At 31.9% G+C, this 27236-nt stretch overlaps 1 protein-coding gene across 1 annotated transcript; it reads right to left on the bottom strand.

Moving 5' to 3' along the window:
• Positions 1–786: 786 nt before the first annotated feature.
• On the bottom strand, positions 787–23428 carry LOC134690135 (E3 ubiquitin-protein ligase TRIM45-like). The gene is made up of 5 exons (XM_063550109.1): positions 22636–23428; positions 20066–20134; positions 16165–16194; positions 1587–1732; positions 787–1016 (listed from the first exon to the last, which is right to left on the bottom strand). The coding sequence occupies exons 1-5, from the start codon at positions 23400–23402 to the stop codon at positions 787–789; spliced, it is 1242 nt and encodes a 413-aa protein (XP_063406179.1). The 5' UTR covers positions 23403–23428.
• Between the last annotated feature and the right edge of the window lie 3808 nt (positions 23429–27236).

The raw sequence follows: 27236 nt of genomic DNA, 5'->3' as shown, positions 1-27236 counted from the left end.
AATAACCTAAAGTTTCCGCATTGGCAAGACGACGTTTTAGCTCATCGAACGACCTTTGTTCATCTTTACCCCATGTGAACGTTGCATCTTTACGAGTAAGTGCACGCAGCGGAGCTGAAATAGTAGCTAAGTCAGAAATAAATCTAGCATTATAATTAACAAGATCTAAGAAACCACGAACTTCTGCTGAAGTTCTTGGCTCACGTTCTTCAACGACAGCTTTGACTCTGACATCTGCTGGCCCAATACCCCGACCAGACAAAACATGACCCATGAACACTACTTTGGACATATCAAATTCACATTTATCATTGTTTTAAGTAATACCTTTGTCTCGCAGTACCCTTACAACATTTTCAAGACATTTATCATGTTCAACCTGGTTACTAGCATGTACAATAATATCATCCATAATGTTATGAACACCCTCACAGACCTGAAGGACTTGTTGCATGATATTTTGATATAATTCAGGGGCACAACTAATACCAAACATAAGGCGCTTATACCTAAACAACCCTTTATGAGTTACAAAAGTAGTTATTTCCCTAGACTCTGGTTTTAACTCAATTTGGTGATAGGACCAAGTTACATCAAGCTTACTAAACACTTTACTAGAGTTCATATCTTGCAATAGTTCATCTATTGTTGGAATCGGATGTCTTACTCGTTTCATAGCTGTATTAGCCTGGCGCATGTCAACACATAGTCTGATGTCATCACCTGAACGTTTTGGCACGACTACTACTGGAGAAACCCATTGACTAGGTTCATTGACATGTTCAATTATATCAAAAACTTCCTGCCAACTTTATCGCACAGATAAAACGGTACCCTCCTCATAGGCTGAATAATGGGTTCAACATCTGGGTCGATAGGTATCTGTAACTGAAATGATTTCAATTTACCAAAACATTCTGGATACTTGTCCTTAATTGTTCCAGGTTCACTAACACTGTGAACAAGCTGCAGCACACCTAACTGTTCTGCTGTATTACGACTCAATAAAGCCTGACCTTAGCCTTCAATAACAACAAATTCAATACCATTCAAAGTTCTGTTGTTACATTGTATAGTAGCTGTAAATATTCCAGCGATTTTCAATGGTTCATCGCTGCCATATGCGAATAAACTCTTTTTAGACTTGGACGAAACACATTTCACATGATTATCTTTTAAATAATTCCATAAATTTATTCCCATGATGTTACATGATGCTCCAGAATCAATTATCATTTTCAAATTCACATTCCCTATATTGACAACAATATTATTACATACAGAATTAATATGATTTACACCGATCATGCTGAATACATATTCCTCATCATCCGTGTTATTCTGTGGTTGTTCAACAACTTGACGAATCTTTCCGTGTTTTGACTTATCCTAAGTTTTACAAACTTTATCAAAATGACCAACGATTTTACACTTCCTGCATTTCTTCCCCCGAGCCGGACAGCTTATGTCAGTCCTAATGTGACATTCACGTCCACAACTGTAGCAAGTTGCTGTACATGTAGACTTGTTACCCGAATTAAAACTTTTGTTACCAGAATCAAAACTGTTCTTTCCATACTGTTTACCTTTTGACTGTATCATGTTGACTTGACCTTGACCTTCAATTGATTTAGCTTGTCGTTCTGAGTCTTCCATAGCTTTTGCAATACTTCTTACATTTGCTAAAGTAAGTGTCATACCTTTCTCAAGTAATTTTCGTCTGAGATGGTGACTTCAACATTTATCAATAATTTGATCTCGTATTCATTCATCAATTGCATTTTGATTGCCAAAATCACATGTATCAGCTCTCTGTCGAAGACGCGTTATATATTGTTCAAATGTCTCTGAAGAAGACTGAATCATAGATAGAAAAATTGATCGTTCATAAGAGTCATTTGAAAGTGGTGTGAAATAAGCATCTAGCGCATTCACCGCCTTCTCATATGCACCTTCTCCGGCACCTTCCGGCAATGTGAAGAAAATGTCCTGAACATTCATTCCGGCAGTGTGCAATAATAATGCATATTTTTGATCTATGTCTGTAGCCCCTTTTCCTGCGGCAAATAGTTGAAACGCCCGAAGACATCGTTTTCAACGTGCAGACAATCCTGTCGAGTCAGAAATGTCAAAGTTCTGAATACCGCTAACATCTGGTAGTAAAACTGATCCCATTTTGTAATACAACCTTTGATTATCCTCGTCGCCAATTTAAATATACTGTTTGTGGCTAGCACATTCGGATTGAACCTGATACTGGCATACAAACAAACACCATTGAAGGTACATCATTTATTACGTAACCGGAAACTCAGCATATTGTATATATAACAGTACAAAGGGAGACAAGCAGTTCACATACATTGTTTCAACATATAAAAGAGTTATCTCTCTTTCTATACTCATATACTAAAGCATACATAGCAAACACTACAAATACTAATACATGTATCAATGAAAACAATGGCAATCGTATTCTCAGAGCAATCTGCTCTTTGATTAGTGGAGTTTGTGTTGTTTCTTATTTATAATTCATAACTGTGAATGTAAATGTGCATTGGTTTTGTTAGTCTTTGTTTACTTCTTGGTTTTGATTGTTATTGTCTTACTGATTCCAAAATGTTTCACTCAGATTCCCTGTCCTGTGAACCGTAACGCTTTAGTGTGAGGACGCCTTGTTTGTTGAATTCAACGTCATCTCTTTCCGCTTTATATCTTACTCAACCCAATGTGTATTCTACGACGTCGCAATTTTATCAACTCGTGTTCCTCAGACTTTAGTCTAATATGTTCTATTCTGATGTTTTTATGGTTTGCCATAACATTGTCAGTTTCTTTTCGACTCATGAGTTTTAATATTCCTTTGGTATTTTTCGCTATCCATTTACCCATTTTTAAGAGCGTGAAGGAACATACGATTTGCTTCAACTTAATATATGGGATTACCAAAAAATATTATAGAAAAAATATGGAATTCGTCCACCTGCACAGATAACAGAAGCTATTAAACAAAGAGTTCCAAATGGTGAAGTAGAAATCATCCCTTCGTAAATTATACGGACGCCATCACGAGTTGGTTGACCGTTATTGAATAACCGTTTCACAAATGATATCGGATATGTTCCTTACGTCGTAACTACAATCCCCTTCCCTTTCATGAATTTGACCTACCGAATTAGACTATTTACCGGATTTGTAATCACATAAGCAACACGACAGGTGCCGCATGTGGAGCAGGATCTGCTTACCCTTCCGGAGCACTTGAGATCACCCCTAGTTTTTGGTGGGGTTCGTGTTGTTTATTCTTTCGTTTTCTATGTTGTGTCATGTGTACTATTGTTTTTCTGTTTGTCTTTTTCTTTTTTAGCCATGGCGTTGTCAGTTTGTTTTAGATTTACGAGTTTGACTGTCCCTTTGGTATCTTTCGTCCCTCTTTTATAACACCTACCTAATAGAGCGTTTTGCCTTCTAGATCATATTGATGGATCAACGATATTTTCTTGCGCGCGTTACACACTTGAGACTTTTCACAGTTAAAAGTGCCATGAGCATTTTGCAATCATTTAGGATCATTTCCGATCGTAGTGAAGTCTTTCTTTATGTATTTTTAATTGTTATAAGAAAATAAAATCCGTTAGATATGTATTATCTGACTTAAATACCAAAAACAAATATTATGGTTTCACAATTTTGCTGGAAATTGTATCACGTATTACACATGAATATTTAAATTCTTTGTATCATCAAACCCTGCGTTGAGAACATAGTGTGGTACATTGTGTTTTTCAGTCTTATAGATACATGGAAGGGTTGTGTCTATCATACACATTTAAAAGACTTTGAACCCTAATTGGCAACAAAATACGATAACTATCAAATATTTTAAACAAATTCTGTTTAGCACTTTTATACACAGGTCATTATATTTTGGTTTAAAACACATTTCATTGAATTGTGGTATCGTTCAAGTTTTTTCTTCAACAGAAAGATTTTATCTTTTTTTTAAAAGAAATAGCCTAATAAAGAAAAATATGAAAACACGTTTTATAAATTAAATGCTTTTTGGAGATACTTTCTTCAGAAACACACAGAGCAGCATATTTAAACGCCAAGGATGTTAAACAAGTTGAGGGACTTTATGACAAAAATGATACAAAAAAACACTTTGGATAAGTTTGCCTGAAGTATTTGAAACCTTGGTATTTCAAAATGTAGAAATGTTTGTTATAAATCATGCAAAGTTCTGACTACTGAGCTGATGATACACTCGGGGATCGATAGTAAATCATCAGAGGTCTCGACTTAGTGCTGCCAAAAAATTTCTCAAATTTATCTTCAGCAGGAACGATCAGACCCGCTCATATGAAAGACATAGTTGTTGAACCTAAACAATTGAATAGTTGTATGATCATAAACATTATAGCTCGTCATTACAAATATGTTGTTCTTACATGCATTATACCATTTAACATAAATCGAGTGCATGATTAGATATGAAGACACAGGAATAAATACTAAAAAGGCATTTTTTGGTTTGTTGTGTATTATCAAAGTTCTGGACAAATTCTAATATGAAATTATACATTATACTGCATACAGTAGTTCTATTTTACATGTTGTACCCACGGAAAATGGATTTATGATATTATTTTAATATCGAAAAAAGGTAACGGTGTATAACATTAAACTGTTTATAAACACTTAATTCAATTAATAGCCATGATAACTGTAATGGAGGGCGTCGGTGACGACACCTCCTGGGAGTAGTGGGCAGTACTTTGTCCCTATTCGACCTTCTGGATACTTGATATATGAAACATACTACACAATTTGACATGTTTGACATTAAAATATCTATAAATATATCCATGTAGATATTGCTGAGTTGGCTCTTTTAAACATTTTTGATAAAGCCCATATATCTGTAAGAAAAAAAGATATTGAAGTTCGTTTAAAAAATGAATTTATGTTAGAAACATTTTTTTATAATGATTGTGAGCAATTTGATACAACAAAACTATACAATCATGCTGATTGCAGAACTTCCTGTTTACGACTGTTAAATTTTGTTGAAATAGATAATGACTTTAAAACATATCGTTAAACAAAAAATATAAGTTGAATGCGGGCTTCGTGTGGTACAGTTAACGTCTCCCTTTTCTATATTAAATAATTGAAATAGAGAAGCACTAAACAGACAATAGAAGTGTATAGAACAATTAAAATTTTTAACCAAAATAAAATGCTTTTATCAACAATCTTTCAAAGATTTGAAAATATCATAAATGATTCAACATGTTCAAACCATTTTTTTTCTCCTGATATTGTATGATGGGAACCGCAAATGTGTATATGCATTTGTCAGACAGTCAAATCAATCCATGTGTTCGTAGATAGTAGATGTTTTTGTGTCCTGTTAAATTGTTATACGATGATGACTGATGTACCCATATTTTGACTATTTTATTAATTGTGACTGTTTATTTAACGCATCATGTAAATGTAGCGGAATTTGATGAGACTGTTATTAAAGTGAGAGGGTTAGCGCTATAGAACCAGGTTTAATCCACCATTTTCTACATTTGAAAATGCCTGTACCAAATCAGGAATATGACAGTTCTTGTCCATTCGTTTTTGATGCGTTTTGTTTTTTGATTTTGCCATGTGAGTATGGACTTTCCAAATTGATTTTCCTCTGAGTTCAGTATTTTTGTGATTTTACTTTTTCAGATTTTAGTCCTAAATGACGTTATATTGATATATAAAAAAAGGAAATACAGTTACTAAGTATTATCCATAGTTGTCTCATTAGCAATCATACCACATTTTCCTTTTTTATAGTTATCTAATGCAAAAAGACATATTAAGTCGTACGTTTTCCTTTAATAAATAAAAAAAACAACAAATATCATATGTAAGGTAAACCCTTTCAGAAAGCTAGATATATTAAACTAATTCGAACTATTTAATACATTATTTGTCATTCCTAGCATAAATCAGTACATATGCTATGAAATTTGTGTAAATTAATGTCAAAAACAGTGTTTCACAGAGGCGTCAAAATTATATTTGAAAGAAATATTAGCTACGTTTTTGATTTGTTAAATCATTACTGGAAGAGAAATAGTGAAAGTATGATACTTTTTTTGCAGTCAATAGATACAGGAAAATGTGGTATGAGTGCAAATAAAAAACTCTCAATCCAAGTCACAATTTATAATGTAAACCATTTTAGGTCAAAGTACGATCTTTAACACAGAGCCTTGCCTCACACCGAATAGCAAGCTGTAAAGGGCCCCAAAAAATATACTAGTATAAAACAATTTAAACGGAAAAACCAACGGTCTATATATAAAAACGAGTAACAAGAGACACTTATAAACCGCATAACCAAACGACAACCGCTTTACACCAGACCCCCGACTCAGGACAGGCACAAATAATTGAAGCGGGATTAAACGCCCAAATTGCATCTTGCCCTCTACCTATCCAAAACAACAGTGCAACACTAGAACACAGAAAGACACAACCGGAACGGCCCAACTCAATAAAAAAAACCTCAGCAACACACTTTGTTTCAATCTTTGACAATAAAGAAAAGAAACTTCGCTGATGAAATTTACATTTACAAATGAATAATTTTACTTCATTCAATCCGAATTCATGTGACCTTAAATATCATTTTAAGATTGAGATGTGTAACGTTAGAATTAGGCGAATTCAGTTTTAAAAAGGACAAGCATGCCAGCATTAAAAGTATACGAAGTGAAGATCATGTATGTGATTGATTCAATCCAAACACAATCGGCATATACAGGTTACGTAATTTTGATATATGTTAAGTGTGTTTTAAATAAAATATGAAAAGTTAAGTCAAGTCGATGAACATGATTTTGACAGCTAGTGCCCTATATTTCATTGTTTTGATAGCCTTTCTCAATCGAACGGAGTATTTCCTTTTAATATTCTAAGCACTTACCTATTGCGTTTGGTGCATTTACAGATTCTACAAACGAAATAAAGAAACAATAAACACTATAAAGGGTATGTTGTTGCAAAATAACTGAATACTATTTCTATTATTTCAAGGTTAGTGTTATGACATTTGCAATGATTCAAACAGAAAATGTCAACAAAACTAAGTAATGTGAAATATTTGTAGCTGTTAAACATGTATATACCGGCTCAACAAATACGTTAAGTATATATTAATCGACAACAGTGTGTCATTCTGTATCCTTTGATGCTTTAACTGTATATATTTTTGAATTAATTCAATGTTAACTGTTTTATTTATTGTATAGATTCATATTGATCATTATGAGCAATGGTTTTCTCTTATATGTTATGCAGTAAAAATAAATATTGTTTTTAGTCACAAAGTTTTCTTAGGAAAATAATATGCTATGATAAATGAGTTTTTGCTTTCGTAATTTTGGTCCTCAATGCTCTTCAACTTCGTACTTTATTTGTCCTTTTTTTACTTTTTTTATTGGGGCGTCACTAACAAGTCTTTAATAGACGATACGCGCGTCTGGAGAAAAAAAACTACAAAATTTAAATCCTAGTATCTATGATGAGTTTATATACGGACTGTTGTTATTTATTTTACTGTAGATGAAACTTCGAGGACACTTTTAAAGTGTTTTATCTCTTTGTTCATAATTTAATGAAACTGATATTCGCAAAATGAAAATCGAATAGACTATGGACCGTAAAACGTGTCATAAAGGCACTAACCCGACCAAAGAGTATAATATACCAAGACCACAAATGTGTCTTTAACGATGCAAGAAAATCCCCCATAGTGGTGGGCTTCAGCTGACCCTCTAACAGAATGTAACCGCCATCTATGACATTATCTTGCTGTGTTGAAGACGCATTGATGGCCTTCAGCTGTTTTCTGACCTTTAGTCATCTTGTTGTCTGTTGTCGGAATTAAGTATTTTACATCCACTGGGTAAATATAATATCAAATATGGCAATATGTTTTACTTTACCGGAAATACAGGTACTAGTGTTTCATTGTACATTGTTGCAGTTAAAATAATATATACTTTTCTAATTTAAACTTGAATTTGCTACTTACAGACTGAAATGGGATTAGTCTTCTTTTGAAACAATTGATGCAGTTTATATATTTTTTATATTGTTTTTTAATCAAGTTTTAAAGATATCTAGTTTTCAGAATAGATATAGGAAGATGTGGTGAAAGAATAAGAGCTATATATAACAGTTTTATTGAATTTTAATTTATTTATTTTTTTACCAATTTAGTGTTATAAGCTAGGTTCACAATGCCAATCAGACCAACTCGATCAAACTCGATCAAGATAGATTAAGCGATCGGGAGACTGGTCTGACTAAATACACAAGAATGTTCGGGGGGGGGGGGGGGGAGGTACCTTAGTCGTCTTCGATACGACTTTCTTCCCGAGAGTTTTTAACATGTCAAAAACATTCGAGTAAGGATCGAGAAGCCGGTCAATCGAGAAGAGATCTAGAATTCGTCGAGTAGCTGTCAAATTGAATGGGACAGGATCGTGTAAAGATCGAGTTTGGTCGGAATACATATAGTTAACCGATCAGAACTCGATCAATTCGATATTTGCTCGACTAATATCCGACCATTTCCCGATCAACGCCAACCTGTTCGATATGTGGTTCAGAAAAACAATGCCCGATCGCTTCATGATGACTACGACTGCTATATTTATTTCGTCCCAGACCAACTCGACCAATACCCAATCGCTACGCGACTTCATTCGATTAGCTCTGATTAACTCTCATAACTTTGCTTCTGCAAAAATATATTGTCACTTTTTATTTTAACTGTACACAAAGTCCTTCAGTTACAGAACGTATCTCTACTTTTGCTTAGGGGTAAAATTTTGAAAGACAGACAAAAGATACCAAAGTAACAATCAAACTCAAAGGTCGACACCAAACCGACACAGCCACAGCCGACGAGTAGACAAACAGCAGTCTACATAAATCAACATAGAAAACTACAAATTTAGCAACACGAAAACAAATTTAACATGGAATGATCTTTGGTGTTCCGAAAGGAAAGTAGATCCTGCATTCTAGCCCCAGAGGATTTTTGTAATATGAAAGTAATTGTGCTTTAAATTCATTATTTTACAACTGATGACTAATTGAGCCTTCATAGTTAGTTTTTTTTAGAATATCAATATCATATTTTACCTGTTTAATTGGCTATTTTTGTTTGACTGTACGGATTTTCCGTATGTTCAGAAATTCTTGTAGTATAAAAATAAGACGATGTGGTATAATTGCCAATGAGGACTACAAAGGTCACAGAAATTAACAACTATATGCCACCGTATGATCGTTTGTTTACCAACAGTTTTTTATACGCAATTGTATAAAAAAAATGAGACGAAAGACAAATGGTTTTTATTTGAATTCGTAGTAGATATGTGTAAACAGTTTCAGAAAAGTTATTCTCTAGGGGATTTAAATTCTATTTTTGGTAAAATTTTGATAAAATATGTGACATCTTCACCCCCTTTTTGCAATATTATTAGTAAAATAAGAAGATCGTTGCCATGACTTCACCAAAAAGAAATATCTTGAACTTTTCAACCACTGGGTATCAGATCTATGGAAAATTCTGATTACATACATATGCACATATATAAAAACAAACAATAGACTTAATTTGTAAGAAAACAAGGAAAATGAGATGGTAAAATTTATGTACATTGCTATCTTACATCAGTACTAATCTAGTGACAAATCTCATTTTGTGGTGTCTTTTTCAAGGAAAGAGCAGTAAACAAAAATTAAACTAGTTCCAATTGAGTTACTCTCTTTAAATAAAATATTTATTAATATTATTTTTATATTTTATTATACATAAAATGCCCCTTCAGCTGCAGCGGGTGATATACAAAATTCAGACGTTTTCATACCGAAATTGTACATATCCGACCAATAACCGACTTTCCCCACGACCCCTATACGATCAAATCGATCTGGTCTGGCCGAGATCAGGCTGAGATCGAATATAATTGATTTAACCTAGCTCGTCGAGTAAAGATCGTGTAGAGATCGTGAATTGGTCGGAATTATTGAATATGTATTCAATTAGTGATCGGGTTGGAGTCTTGATAAAATAGACTTAAATCCATATACAGTGTGATAGCAATCAGATATAAGTCGTTAATAGGCCCGTTCAAGAATTTGGTTACGCTTGGTCGTGGAAATTTTGCCAATCGGGATCATCGAGTTGATCTGAACGGCAGTGTGAACCCAGCTTAAGTAAAATTTCGGGATGTCTTTAATAAACGTCAGTTTATTTCTATGTGCAATATTACAAAAACGATAATTTCAATTATGTAAACATTTGATCTGTTTTGTAGGATAGACCAGCAGCATATGTGTCGTGTAGAGAGTCATGATAATGTATAACCCTAGACCTTAGAAATTATAGGTTTGTCTTTTATAAATGTGTGACAAGACAGGTTATATAATTCCTGATAATGTGTCAAATTATGTTCGTCTCGCTCAGAGTTAACGCCAGATGAGGCCCAAACTTTATCTGTACGCTGTTGAACTAAGTTGTTTTATTTATATTAAACAAACCCTTGTATTTGCCAAACATGTTTAAAAAAACAAAGAATAGAACATGGAGTGCCAGACAGGTCGCTTATGATGTCACTATGTATGTTGACGTAAACATGTCCAAATTGACAAACTTGACTGCACAATTTTATATTTTATAATAAGTTATTTTGCTAACACTTGAAATTGCAGAAACTGTATTTAGAAATCAAAACTTCAGCTGTATTAAATTGTTGAACAGATCTGAATTATCGTTTTACTCATAATTTAGTTGTACATTTACATGTGCGCATCCAAGATTTATCTACACACATTAAACGTTCTTTTTTTTGTGCAATGATATTTTTTATGTTGATACGACATAGTTTTGATGTCTTGTCGACTTGGCTTGCAATATATGTAGTGTCTATTGATTGATTGATTGATGTGTGGTTAACGACACTAACAGAAGCGGTCAGTTTGTGTTGATGGAGGAAGCCCGCATAGTAGATCTGACATTCGATTGAAAATCTGGCGCAGTCCTATTCAGTTATGATTGGCATTGTGCACACCTGCTACATGACAATTAGCCACGGGGATCTCTATGTTTCTTGGATAGAAAAATCATTTTCTTTTTAAAGACTTTAACCATCATAGTTTTTGCTTTTCTTTACTCTACAGAAGACGCGTGTTACTCTTTAAATAAAGTATCTTTTTTTTTCCGTCTATTTCTGCCGTGACTTACGATTGATCGGTAAATATTATATCGAATATGGCAATAATTTTTACTTAACCGGAAACACAGGTACTAGTGTTGCATTGCAGTTAAAGTAATGTATACTTCTCCAAATTATATTTGAACTTGCTACTTACGGACTGAAAAAGAAGGAAATATGATTAATTTTTCTTTGAAACAATTGATGCATTTGTACATTTTATATATTGCTATGTCAACACATCTTTAAAAAGATATCCCATTTTCAGAATAAGAGCTATATATAACAGTTATGTTAAACTTAGTTTTTATTTTGTTAGCAATTTAACGTACAAACAGGTTTCCAAAATGTCTTTAATGAACTTCGGTCAATTTCTTTGTGCAATAGTACGAAAACTTTCTTAATTATGTAAAGATTTGATCTATCTTAACAGCTAGAACACAGCAGCATGTGTGGCGAGTAGAGAGTGATATAAGTCGTTAATAGGCCCGTTCAAGAATTTGGTTACGCTTGGTCGTGGAAATTTTGCCAATCGGGATCATCGAGTTGATCTGAACGGCAGTGTGAACCCAGCTTTAGTAAATTTTGGGATGTCTTTAATAAACTTCAGTCTATTTCTATGTGCAATATTACAAAAACGATAATTTCAATTATGTAAACATTTGATCTGTTTTGTAGGATAGACCAGCAGCATATGTGTCGTGTAGAGAGTCATGATAATTTATAACCCTAGACCTTAGAAATTATAGGTTTGTCTTTTATAAAGGTGTGACAAGACAGGTTATATAATTCCTCATAATGTGTCAAATTATGTTCGTCTCGCTCAGAGTTAACGCCAGATGAGGCCCAAACTTTATCTGTACGTTGCTAAACTAAGTTTTTTTTTTATATTAAACAAACCCTTGTATTTGCCAAACATGTTTAAAGAAACAAAGAATAGAACATGGAGTGCCAGACAGGTCACTTATAATGTCACTATGTATGTTGACGTAAACATGTCCAAATTGACAAACTTGACCGCACAATTTTGAATTTTATAATAAGTTATTTTGCTAACACTTGAAATTGCAGAAACTGTATTTAGAAATCAAAACTTCAGCTGTATTAAATTGTTGAACAGATCTGAATTATCGTTTTACTCATAATTCAGTTGTACATTTACATGTGCGCATCCAAGATTTATCTACACACATTAAACGTTCTTTTTTTTGTGCAATGATATTTTTTATGTTGATACGACATAGTTTTGATGTCTTGTCGACTTGGCTTGCAATATATGTAGTGTCTATTGATTGATTGATTGATGTGTGGTTAACGACACTAACAGAAGCGGTCAGTTTGTGTTGATGGAGGAAGCCCGCATAGTAGATCTGACATTCGATTGAAAATCTGGCGCAGTCCTATTCAGTTATGATTGGCGTTGTGCACACCTGCTACATGACAATTGGCCACGAGGATCTCTATGTATCTTGGATAGAAAAAATCATTTTCTTTTTAAAGACTTTAACCATCATAGTTTTTGCTTTTCTTTACTCTACAGAAGACGCGTGTTACTCTTTAAATAAAGTATCTTTTTTTTTTCCGTCTATTTCTGCCGTGACTTACGATTGATGGGTAAATATTATATCGAATATGGCAATAATTTTTACTTAACCGGAAACACAGGTACTAGTGTTGCATTGCAGTTAAAGTAATGTATACTTCTCCAAATTATATTTGAACTTGCTACTTACGGACTGAAAAAGAAGGAAATATGATTAATTTTTCTTTGAAACAATTGATGCATTTGTACATTTTCTATATTGCTATGTCAACACATCGTTAAAAAAGATATCCCATTTTCAGAATAAGAGCTATATATAACAGTTATGTTAAACTTAGTTTTTATTTTGTTAGCAATTTAACGTACAAACAGGTTTCCAAAATGTCTTTAATGAACTTCGGTCAATTTCTTTGTGCAATAGTACGAAAACTTTCTTAATTATGTAAAGATTTGATCTATCTTTTCAGCTAGAACACAGCAGCATATGTGGCGAGTAGAGAGTTATATAATTCGTTAATAGGCCCGTTCAAGAATTTGGTTACGCTTGGTCGTGGAAATTTTGCCAATCGGGATCGTCGAGTTGATCTGAACGACAGTGTGAACCCAGCTTTAGTAAATTTCGGGATGTCTTTAATAAACTTCAGTCTATTTCTATATGCAATATTACAAAAAACCATCATTTTAATTATGTAAACATTTGATCTGTTTTGTAGGATAGACCAGCAGCATATGTGTCGTGTAGAGAGTCGTGATAATTTATAACCCTAGACCTTAGAAATTGTAGGTTTGTCTTTTATAAAGGTGTAGCAAGACAGGTTATATAATTCCTCATAATGTGTCAAATTATGTTCGTCTCGCTCAGAGTTAACGCCAGATGAGGCGCAAACTTTATCTGTACGTTGCTGAACTAAGTTTTGTTTTTTTATATTAAACAAACCCTTGTATTTGCCAAACATGTTTAAAAAAACAAAGAATAGAACATGGAGTGCCAGACAGGTCGCTTATGATGTCACTATGTATGTTGACGTAAACATGTCCAAATTGACAAACTTGACCGCACAATTTTATATTTTATAATAAGTTATTTTGCTAACACTTGAAATTGCAGAAACTGTATTTAGAAATCAAAACTTCAGCTGTATTAAATTGTTGAACAGATCTGAATTATCGTTTTACTCATAATTTAGTTGTACATTTACATGTGCGCATCCAAGATTTATCTACACACATTAAACGTTCTTTTTTTTGTGCAATGATATTTTTTATGTTGATACGACATAGTTTTGATGTCTTGTCGACTTGGCTTGCAATATATGTAGTGTCTATTGATTGATTGATTGATGTGTGGTTAACGACACGAACAGAAGCGGTCAGTTTGTGTTGATGGAGGAAGCCCGCATAGTAGATCTGACATTCGATTGAAAATCTGGCGCAGTCCTATTCAGTTACGATTGGCGTTGTGCACACCTGCTACATGACAATTAGCCACGGGGATCTCTATGTATCTTGGATAGAAAAATCATTTTCTTTTTAAAGACTTTAACCATCATAGTTTTTGTTTTTCTTTACTCTACAGACTGCCGTGACTTACGATTGATGGGTAAATATTATATCGAATATGGCAATAATTTTTACTTAACCGGAAACACAGGTACTAGTGTTGCATTGCAGTTAAAGTAATGTATACTTCTCCAAATTATATTTGAACTTGCTACTTACGGACTGAAATAGAAGGAAATATGGTTATTTTTTCTTTCAAACAATTGATGCATTTGTACATTTTCTATATTGCTATGTCAACATATTGTTAAAAAGATATCCCATTTTCAGAATTTGAGCTATATATAACAGTTATGTAACAAAAAAAATTATTACCAATTTAACAGCATATATGTGGCGAGTAGAAAGTTATGATGATTTGTAACCCTAGACCTTAGAAATTATATGTTTTTCTTTTCTCAAGGTGAGATTTGATAAGGTGTCAAGATTATGTTCGTCTCGCTCAAAGTAACGGCCAATGAGTGAATTAAAGGATTTATATACATGTATTTATCAATCAATCTTTAAATTGTATTAGCATTACAACAACACAGTTTAATCTAAGGACTTTATTTTGACATATGAATATGGCGTATCAAATTTATGAAATTGTCACAATCTTAGGTCTAGTAATCATCAGAAGCAACCAACATTTTTTTTCATGTGGTGCAACTTTGATTTGCAATTGACTGAAAGAAGTTAAATAAATAAATTGTGTGTATTTACTGTCTTCTGATTGGTTAAAATTATTAGTTTTATTTTCAATGTTGTCAATTTTGATGGCGTGTACACGCCCACTCTGACGTTGTGTATTCATACGCCAACATGTGTGTACGTTGTTATTGTCAAGATAAATAATATAAAAAGTTCTTTGAGCCTTATGTTTGATAGAAATTTATTTATAATGAATGGCAATAATTTATTTTGATTTTATTGAACCATAAAACTAATTTTTGACTCTTCACATTTTACATAATCCACTTCGCGGATTATTCAATGTGAAGAGTCAAAAATTAGTTTTATAGTTCAATAAATTCAAAATAAATAAAAGCCTTTCATTAAATAAAGAAAACCCTCTTATTTTGTACAAAACATGTTTGTTGTAAATAAAGAACAGAAACGCAGTGCAGACAAGTCGCTTGTGATGTCATCATTTATGATACCATGAATATGTAAAAATTGACAGACGTGATCTTATGATACGACTTTTGAGAAAATTGTCAAAAAGACAAACAAATTGCTATATTGGTATAAAAAGAGGGAAAACTTGCAATATGCCTTGAATTATCGATGTCAGTTCCATTCAAAATAATTGAGTTCAGACAATTCTATCGTCCAAATTCAAGCCCGGACATTATTTTTTGTTTACTTTATATAGATAGATTGTGTTTAAACAACTGAATATTTTAAAGAAATTTATCAACGGTAAACTACAGGTAATCCACAGATGTTTCTTAATTGTTATAAGAAAAAATAGACATAGTACATGATACTAATCATCTTAATGTACCTGTTCTACTGGCCATGGTCTAAAGCAGGATATAGATTCTTAATAACGTTGAAAAAATTAGACAACATAGAAACTGATACGGCCATTAACTAAATTTGGATTTGTCAGCTCTTTTGTAGCGTTGTTGTCACCTTAACATATTCGCCATTTTCATTCTTAATTTTATCAATTCATCGAGGAGTGCACCACATATATATTAAAGACACAGTTGGTTTGTATCTTTGATTAAAAAAGACGCTATCTTTTCTATTCGTATATGCTTGTAGTAAGATGAATAATATACTTACAAGTCGCTGTTAGGTCCGATACGTTCACGCCTGTAACGATAACAAATATTTATTTGATTTGAAAAAACCAATACTAAAACGACATATCACATTTGACTGGTGATATATTGGCAATGTATATACTTCTGTATGTCTTATCCTTGTTGTTCGTTGCATTTGATTAACTCTTTTCTTCAAACTTAATGTATTATGTGATATTTTATTATTTTAAAACTAATTTTGAAATAACTTTCAAAAACGAAACAAAGCACATTACAGATAGCATCAATAGTGACTCGTTAGTTGCAATTTAAAACATAAATCTAATATGACGTGCTTCTTTCGCTTTGTAAACAACACTGTGATAAAATTCTCGATATATCGATACTTAGCGCAGACTCCGTGGTGTACATAACAATGGCTGTTACAATATACTTCCCACGTAAATCCACATGTATTGAACCTATTTGCAAACTCTTTGCCGATTTTATTGTTTTAAAAATTGCAATTAAAAAAAGACAAAATCACTTTTATTTTTATTCGGATGCATTATAATTAGAAGTAATGCACAAGACCTCGGAGCAACCAACAAAATAAAAATCAAATCAAATTCCGCGAAAGTCTATTATTGTTTTTGGCGCATTTAAGTCATTTTAAAACATGACGTCATACAAATGATAACGCTAGAGTTGAAAGTTTTCTGTTACGTGAACCATTGGAATGTTGTTAACTATTGTATTAAAATTGATTATCAAAGTAGGTTTTGATTGATTTTCTATTCTATTGCATTATTCGCATATTTACTGATTTCAGCAAGTGAACATGGCCTCTCCTTAGTTACGAAATGTCAACTTTGTATTTGACGGTGGCTTACGAGAAAAACATGTAAATCAAAATGAAAAGCGTTGGTTTGAGAATAAAACATATTTTTATTTTAGCGGTTGTTCACGATATAATCCATGCAAGCAACGGATTTGTTAGAATATTTGAGCTTTATCTAACAGGGAGTAAAAAAAGAGCGGCAACACACACAGCTTTACCCACCCTCGCTTCATTTTTTATAATGATCGTATTTGTCTTATTAGAATCGAAATAATTCCTGGAAGCCATAGATTATTGGAAATTTACACATGGCAATAATCTATGGCTTCCATGAATTATTTCTTAAACAACATTTTTAAATATGCATGTCCGACGCGTCTTTCTCGATTACCAATAATCAGACCGATTAAACCTCAAAAATGAAAGACAAGGGTGTAAACTTTCGTAATTGCGCGAGTAACTATATGTTTAATAGATACCTTAACAGAATATCCAAATTAATTTGAGGTCAGGTTTGTAAATGGAAGTTGGTACCTTTTATGATTATTTCTCATTTGCGATTTAATGCAGAAATAAATGTAAATTAGGAAATATGTAAACACTTAAAAACTGATTTTGCAGCATATACCTTTTATACTATACCAGTTAAAGAAAACAACGTAAGATATTTCTGAAAATAAAATAAAATTTTGAATACCTATCTAGTATGAAATGAAATGAATTACTGAACATTGCTAATATTTAAAAACAGACATAATTTTGTTTTAATTATATCGCATTGAACGAATCTTAAGGAAGTAGGTAACACAGATACCAGTATTTTGATGTGAAATAAACTTGTTTAGCGTTTATCTATAACATGTTTTATGTCCCGTTTTCATATTTTGTTTACAGGAATCAAGCAGTTAAATTTCGAATCTCTACTCATGAATTTGGCAAATATACAAACTCGTGGGACAGAAAAAAATATTCCAACAACACATACAAAAGATGTTTACTGTATCTCATAATTCTTAATTGGACACATAATTGTAAATTTATATTGGTTAAATTTGACGCAGGCTGCTGCTAGGTATTGTTTAATTATAAAAAAAAAAATTAATAAAAAAGTATGTCGAATTTTAATCTTTTTTTTCCAGTAGTATACAGGTATAATGGAAATGAAACACAACACAGACTGAGATGCAATAATTCTTTACTACAAGAAATGTTTTTGATGGATTTTCTGCGTTGTTTGGTCGTTTTCTTACAGACAGACATACAATGTTTCTACTTAGTTACTTACAAATTACATGTAGGTGTTCTATTTGTGGCCAATGATAGTACTATCAATTAAGCAGTTGAATTAAACAATTCAACTATATCCACTTCAAACAAATCTTGAATCTATGGTATCCAACGTCAATTGTGATGCAATCAATCAGGCACTTAGTGGGACATTTGAAATTTTATGTTAATGGGGTATTGTTCTCCATCTCTGCTACATAAGGGGAGATAACTCATATGAAGAGATTTATTTTATTGAAAGTGTTATGAATTTACCTACTTACAGTTGTATAAAGAAATTATGTTTACCTTATCTTAATCTGAAAACATGTTATAAGAGCTACAATGTATCTTTTTACATTTTATCTTAAAATTCTATAATGTAAATTTTCTTTTTATCACACAACATTGGATTTTCTGTGCATAATCACAAAACTTGACAATTTGTTCAACCTGTAGCGTGAAAAAAATGCGGTGTACGAATGTATCTATAAGCTAATGAGCATCGGTTAATGTTCCTGTCTTCTTTTAAACAACTTTAAAATATTGTCTGATTGGTTGTAAGGTGGAATTTTCGAAAATTCATAAACATTTAAAAAAAATCTTATTAGATATTTCGTGGAAGGGCAGATTAAAAATTTTCAGTGGATAAAGACTATAAACCCAAATTATCACACACAAACAATGATTTATTTTTGAAAATATGCATTTTTAAGATACAACTTAAAAGACTGTTGTCAAGAACTTTTTGTAAATATTCAAACAGACCTACTCTATTTTTGTGATTCATTAGAGAGGTATTTCACTTAACCCATATCTTTCATCTCTTAGTACTGTGATATTTTAATGTTATAAAATTAACCTGTGACCTTGACATATAAAATGATAGAGTCTGAAGCTAGATAGTGAATCAAATAATCTTGCTTTATACGTTTTAAAGACAAAATATTCAACTCAAACACGCCTAAACATAAAACGGTGCACTCGATTTTCTCTTCTCGATACGTTATTATCTATTTGTTTATTTTGTTTTTGAGTTTCACAATGAAAAGGTAGACACGAAAATTACTGAACTAATAGATTCATATGTTCCCCGTCCGTGGTATTTTTTTAATTGGAGTTTATGCATTTTCTACATCCAACTTAACAGCTACCCATGTCGTCGACTTGATATCAAATTGTTCTGCTTAACTATGAAATAGATTAATTAAATCTTATGCAAATGGCGTTTTTTGAAATAAAATACTTCAAAGTTGAGCCGAAAATTGTCATTTTATTTGTTTCTATTAACTTTAAAAAAAATGTTACTATAGTAAACATTACAGCCTTCTCAAACAAAGAGCTTCGATTCTTTTGTTCTATTTCAACCGGGTTTCCGCCTGCATAATCGTCTTTTGTGTAACTTTTATAGCTGACTATGCGGTATGGGCTTTGCTCATTGTTGAAGGCTGTACGGTGACCTATAGTTGTTAATGTTTGTGTCATTTTGGTCTTTTTGTGGGTAGTTGTCTCATTGGCAATCATACCACATCTCCTTTTTTTATATTTACAAAGTCTATAAATTTGACACGACATCTGATATAAATATAAATGTTAAGAAATCAGTTTGTTACCTCTACAAAGATTCCTGTAAATTTTTGAGAGAAATCAGATAAAGTTGACGTAAATTATAGATTACAAGATACTTGTCTGTCTATTTTGTTTGATATCGGTTTTATATGAAGTATTGGTCTGTCCAACAGTTTTATCATGTAAGCCTTTTTGTAGTTAAAGTGTAAAAAAAGGGGGGGGGGTTCAAAATTAATAATCAAGTAAATTGTCATTAAGAACTTACCCACAAATCGGACATCTAAATAGAAATCCATGTTGCTGCTTTTCTTTTTTTTCGACTGGTGAACATCCACTGAAATAAAAAAATATTGTTTACTTCACCATTTTTAAATGACAAGGAATGCCATTAAACAAATGTTCACTAATCATGTTCTTTTTGAATGTGTTGGTAATATGTAAATTTTATGTCTTTCTAACGGTTATATATTTTTTTCAATATATAATTAAGCTTGGATGTAACATATAAGTTATATGTTGATTAATTGTCTTATTAACATTTATCTGTTCGTTTAATATTTATTAAAACTTTTTATTTAAGAAAACAAGATACATATTAATATATAATTTTTACCAGTGAAAATAGAATTGTTAATCAAAAGACTAGGACACTATGAGATTTGATGACATATGATTGAAAACATAAGTAATAGGTTTATCATTTTTCTTGTTCACAATTTATATATTCTTTTAGTATTTTTGAAAAAAATTTGTTTCAAATTTGTGTATGATCGATTTTTACAGGTGAAAATTAAATTGTTAATCTAAAGAATAGAAAAAACTTTGACTTTATATGGTATATGCTTGGATGTAAAAGTAAATATGTTTATTATTTTTCTTAGCCAAATTTTATTTTTTCATTGAATATTTATGAAAAAAGAAATAGTTGTAAACGATATACGGAGTTTGATTTTTGTTATAAATGAAAGTAGAACATTGAAGTAATTAAGACTAGATAACTTTGAGTTGTTATGACATATGCTTCAAGGAGGAAGTAATAGGTTTATTATTGTTCTTTTTCACATTTTATTCAGTCTTCTAATATTTATGAAAACTGTTTATTTTTTTAACAGTGAAATTTTAATTGCTAATCAAAAGACTTCAAAACTATGAGTTAATATGATTTATGCTTGGATGTATAAGTAAGATGTATATTGTTTTTCTTTGTACTATATATTTTTTTATTCTTTTATATAAAAAAAACCACGATATTTGGAGTTATTTTTTATTTTTGTTATAAATGCAAGTAGAATACTGATGAAAAGACAAGTTAATATATCAATTTTATTTATTTAGTGTATGTTTGTAGATCAAATTTATTCGCTCAGTGTATGTTCATTTTTGTTACTTCGTCGTTTGATAGTTGTTCAGCCATTCCAATTGATATCTTATAGTGTGTCTTTCTATGTTGTGATGTTACACTATTGTTTCAAATAAGGGTGAAAGTTTGGCACCATCAAAACGTTTAAACCATCCTAAGTTAGATATCTGATGTTCAGTAGGTAGTTATCGTTTGTCGATGTAGTTCAAAAGTGTTTCTCGTTCCTCGGTTTTTATATATAGATTTTACCGTTGTTTTTCCTATTTGAATGGTTTTACACCAGCAATTTACTGGGTCCCTTGAACGCTTTCTGGTTGGTGTGAGCCAAGGCTCCGTGTTAAACACCGTACCTTGACCTATTTTAAAAGGTTTACATTTATAAATTGTATGGAGAGTTTTCTCATTGGCACTAATGTCACTTCTTCTTATATCTAGTAATCTATGAGTTAATGTGATATATGCTTGGATGTAGATAAAAAAGGTAATTATTTTCACTTTTACATTTCACATATTCTTTTGATATTTATAAAAAAAAAAGGTTTATTAGTTATCAAACTTAGAGTTGATTTTTGAAACATTTTCTTTATCCATGAAAATTAAATACAACTTGAAAGACTTGTTGATAATGAATAATTGTGGTAACGAAGTGACTTGTGAGAAGTCAATATGTGTCTTCCATTTCATTGTAAACCCTTGACCGCATTCAATGTGCCTTACCTTTTTCAATTTTAAATTGTGAAAATAGCATATCTTTACTGAGATTTACAAATACTAGTAGCATACTTGCTGTTTTACCTATGTTCACAGATGGCTTTATACAGATTTTTTCTCCATTTTTAATTGCAAGTATGATTGATTGATTTAAATCTCCAACAGTTTTGAAACCGAGGGTACTTGTGTATACGAAATGTCACACTGACGAGCTAAAGCAGTTATCCTGATATTTTTTTTAGAAAACGCTTTGACGAATGATTAATATACAGATGTTGTCATACAGCTTAAAAAACGTCGATGAAAGAAACAAGATTACATTATAGAAAATAAGAGACGAGACCTAAAAATTGAAGAATTGTCATGTTATAAAAAATGTTTACTCTTGATAACTCTTAAGTCCATTTCGATTCGAAGTAGAAACACCTGATAATTTAAGAAGGCTATCAAAGATCAAAGAAAAACGATTCAAAGCGAAACAATAGTCCTTTGTTCATTTGTTTAAGAAAGATATTTCAGTATTCATTGTAATGATCGTTAGTGCCTGCCTTTAGATAAATAGTTTATACTGTCAATATTCATAATGACTGTTTGATTGGAGATCTCTGGACCAAGACAATTCGGTCTTTTTCTTAAAGCTTAACTTAATGGTTTTTACTTAGAAGTAGTTTAACACTTTGAATAAACTTGCAAATTCAGTAATTCAGTGATTTATAGAAACAATGATAACTATCATTCAGAAGAAACACAATTTTGATATTTACCTTACAGTATATGTACCGATTAGTTGCCTTATATCATCCTCAGTCACAACTTTGCTATCGAATGATATCTTTGGAAACTCGAGAAGAGGGTTTATATTTAGTTTGTTGATCTCTTCTTTTATCTTATTGATTTGTTGTACCATAGTTTCATCGGGTCTGGTTTTATCTAGATCCTGTCTCCTCTTATCTATGTTCTGTCCAGCAACAAGTACGGCTTTAGCAGCAGATAAACTCTTCGTAAGTTTATCTTTCTCCTTCTTAGATTGTTCTTTTACTAAGGCAATCATTTGAGCTACTGATTTATCAACCATGCGTTTAATATTGTTGCTTTGATCAGTGATTGCTTTTATGACAGATTCTACATCATTATCAAACGATGTCAAGCTGTCCTCAATTTTCGTTATATTCTGATCTGCCTGATTTGTTTTTGCACGTATTTTCGTTTCATTATATCCTCGTAGTTGAGCGATTGCATCGACAAATTTGGAAAATTCATGCTTATTATGCTTTCCTGTCACACAACTTGTACATACTGGTACATTGCATGTATTACACATTAAAGTAAATTCTTCTGTGTGTTGGCTACATCTAGATTTACCTTCCGGGATTAGTTCGGAAGCGTTTTGAAACTGGTGGTTTGTCGATAACTTCTGTCTTTGGTGCAGTGACTTACAGTTTTCACAATAAAGTTGCTCACAGTCTAAGCAGTATTGTGACCCAGGGGCACTCACACAAATTTCACATGTTTTTGACGCAGCCTGAGCCATGTTGTACTAGGTTTGACAGGTGATTGTATCACATGACAACAAATTTAAATTTAAATCAAGAACGATAACTAGTGTTTATAAATGACTTATGTCATGTGTACCCTTTCTAAAAATAAATAAAATATTATTTACAATATTAAATACACGATTTGAAAATTTAAAACGTATTTTTTATAAGCCTAAGGGTTAAACCATATCTACCTAACCAAAGCAAATGGTTTTGCTGTTTTAAATATATAGACACCATATCAAATATAGTGATAGCTTAAATACATATATTATCACAACAGGTAGCACAAGTTACTTACAGTTTACACTTGTATACCCCAAAGTTAATAAGATAAATACAATATGGTATACCAAACGCGCTTTTTGTCTTCAAAAGACACTTACTTTATTGACGCTCAAATAAAAAAAAAAAAAAAAAATAAACCGTATGTAATGAAAAATCTCGGGTCATACTGTTTTGCCTTGTTGCTATCCAAAGATCACATCTGCCATTTATGCTTCTTTGTAACATATTTGTTTTTAAATAGTGTTTACGATTATAAAAACAATGTAGACTGATGTAGCCCTTTTTTGACATTTGTATCTATTATGTCTGTGTGTTTTCCTCACACATCGTTGTCAATATATTGGAATATGATGAGAACGTCAGAAAAAGTGAGAGGTTTATCTAGCTTTAAACCCCGGTTAAATTCACCGTTTTCTACACAAGAAAATATCTGTACAGTCAAATATGACAGTTGTTATCAATTAGTTTGATGTGTTTGATTTTGCCATTTGATTAGTGACTTTCCTTTTTGATTTTTTCTTCGGACTTCACTTATTTTGTGATTTTACTTTATCTTTTTTCATCTTGTCTTTCAATCTACATGTCATATTATTGTTAAGATCATCGTTATGCATAGGCATGTATTAGGTATCACTGGGCATTAATCGGTTTAAAATCAATCAATACATCTACTTTACCATTAACATCCGTTGTTTCCAATTTGAAAATGCCTGTACCAAGTCAGGAATAGGATAGTTGTTGTCCATTCGTTTGACATGATTTATCATTAAAGTTTGCCATTGGATAAGGGAATTTCCGGTTTGAATTTTCCTCGGGTCAGTATTTTTGTGATTTTTCTTTTTTCCACATAAATACCGATAGGATACACAGGCCTTCAATACTTTTTTTAAAGTAATAAATTAAGGTCAACTGCAAGAACAGAACTCTTTCAATATTGGTACAAATAAATATTGAAAGAAAGATACGAAAAATTCACTATTTTTTACAGAGGAAAGTGTTTGTACCAAGTCAGGTCAATTACAGTTGTTAATCTATCTTTGAATCTGCCATTTTGGTTGAGAATGCTCCGTTTTGTATTTTCTACAGATTAGGTTTTAATGTTTATCTCACTTTTTTTTAACAAAGGGTTGTGCTTTACAATGGCTTAAATTTGCGCGAAGCAGTGCAAAACACAACTCCATTCTTATTATGATAATGACTATCAATTTTTATATACCATTAACAAGATTGAGTGTTGCTATGGTGCAAACAACTACAGCGTCAGACTTATCAGTATACTTTGGGTTCATTATATTACGCAAAGGTTGAATGCATATTATTTACAACTGATGTGCTTTACATTAGACAATGAAACGGGTTTTTTTCTTAAAATATTGTTTTCAAATATCTATGAAAGAAAGAAAAGCGATTTACAAAAATTTAATAGCATGTCGAATAATATTATATCCAACCAAGTTTTACTTATTCTTTTTAGATATGATTCAAAACAACATATGGTCGTCCTCTTGATTATAAAGGAACATATGCAAATATTTGAAAAACTGGGGTTCTAACAAAATATTTGAAAAATTAAAAATTAAAAAAAAAAACAAATGAACGTACATGTAGACAAATTACAATGAAATAACTTTAAAGCCAGTTATTACTATTCATAATCAAGACACCCTTCTTTTTAGTTTAACGTATCCATACGTCAGATGAATTCAAATTAACCTTATCTTCTTATCTTAATAAAAAATGTGAATAGTTTTAAATCATTAGCAACTTGTATAAGTTATGTTACTTTTTGATATTTTCTGCTTGGCAAACACTGCACGTGAATCCCAGGGTTCAAACAATTGTCGGCTTTCTTCAAAGCTACGGTAAGTTTACGGTTGAGTTTGTTTTGATTCCCATAATCAAATTGAGAATGAAAATGGGGAATGTATCAAAGAGATAACAACCCGACCATAGAAAAAAACAACAGCGGAAGGTCACCAATAGGTCTTCAATGAAACGAGAAATTCCCGCACACGGAGGTGTCCTTCAGCTGTCCTCTAAACAAATATATACTAGTTTAGTGATAATGAACGCCATACTAATTTCCAAATTGTACACAAGAAACTAAAATTAAAATAATACAAGACTAACAAAGACCAGTGGCTCCTGACTTGGGACAAGTGCAAAAATGCGGCGGGGTTGAACATGTTTATGAGATCTCAACTCTCCCCCTATACCTCTAGCCAATGTAGAAAAGTAAACGCACAACAATACGTAAATTTAAAATTCAATTCAAGAGAAGTCCGAGTCTGATGTCAGAAGATGTAACCAAAGAAAATAAACAAAATGACAATTATACATAAATAACAACAGACTACTAGCAGTTAACTGACATGCCAGCTCTAGACTTCAATTAAACTGATTGAAAGATTATGATTTCATCGTATGAATATCAGGCACAATCCTTCCCGTTAGGGGTTTAGTATCATACCATCATAACATATATGAGAAGAACATAACACATGTCATGCCAACAACTGTTTTTTGATAAATGTCTTTAGTTCCGATGCGAATAAGTGAATCAATATTAACGACAAAATATGCAGTTTTTAATTACCTGACAACAGTATCGTAACTATATCCCTTCTTAATAATTCTATTTAAAGGTTTTGTTAGTTTCTGCGGTGAATACTGACACTTTTGTGCTTTATAAAGACTTTTTTTGAAACTTCTAGTCATCATTCACCGAAAGCTCATTCTGTTAAGTGTTCAAATAGTTGTTAGTCTGATCTTTTTTGTAATGATCAAATTTGTGTAGTTTTATCAAAAAAGTATCCTATCATTTGTGACAGGAAGTGATGTTATAAATTCATCTCCGCAGTTCGCTCAACGCTATTATCGATGTCCGGATCCAACATAGCACTTAGAAAAAAAACGACGTTCAATAAAGCAATGCAAGTCTTAAAATTAAAATTTAACACGATGATTTTCCCACCCAAAAGATTCATACACCTTCGAACTAATACGCAAAAAAACAAGTAATTCACATTCCCCTCCGTGCCAAGAAAATCTGAACTACTGAAAAATAAGGGAGAGTTTAAACAAAAGATTTACATCATCGGTGTATTTAAAGTTAAACACAAGGCCGCAATTCCCCGTGGCAAATGCTAATTTATATCATTTGCCTGTTAATAATGTAAATAAAAATGAAAACACGTATAAATCTTTCATACCTTATATTCAAATAATTTCCAACTTTTGTGGACTCTGATTATATTTATACTTAACTATTGCTGAATAATGTTGCCCTCTCAATGCATTTGTTGTGTGTCACTATGAAGCGATCACATTAGCTTCAATTAGATGTAATAACATCATTGATGTCTTATTAGTCTTTGGTATAATTTATCCTTTATTCAAATAAAGAAATACTGGCATGAGTAAAGTTTTATCCTGTCCAGTATTATAAAAAAACACAATTCAAATAATATAACATTGCTTATAAGAAAAAAAAACATCACTGGAAGTGAACCAATCAAATTTCACCCCTATTCAACCTG

The sequence above is a fragment of the Mytilus trossulus genome, chromosome 11 (assembly GCF_036588685.1).
Source record: "Mytilus trossulus isolate FHL-02 chromosome 11, PNRI_Mtr1.1.1.hap1, whole genome shotgun sequence".
In the NCBI taxonomy this organism is placed as follows: Eukaryota; Metazoa; Mollusca; class Bivalvia; order Mytilida; family Mytilidae; genus Mytilus; species Mytilus trossulus.
This window is presented reverse-complemented; position numbering and strand designations above follow the sequence as displayed.

Coding starts and splice junctions, on each gene's coding strand:
- LOC134690135 (XM_063550109.1), bottom strand. CDS start 23,402: ATGGCTCAGGCTGCGTCAAAAACATGTGAAATTTGTGTGAGTGCCCCT. Junction 20,135..22,635: donor ATCGGTACATATACTGTAAG/GTAAATATCAAA, acceptor TTTTTATTTCAG/TGGATGTTCACCAGTCGAAA. Junction 1,017..1,586: donor CAACATGATACAGTCAAAAG/GTAAACAGTATG, acceptor TTGAAGGCTAAG/GTCAGGCTTTATTGAGTCGT.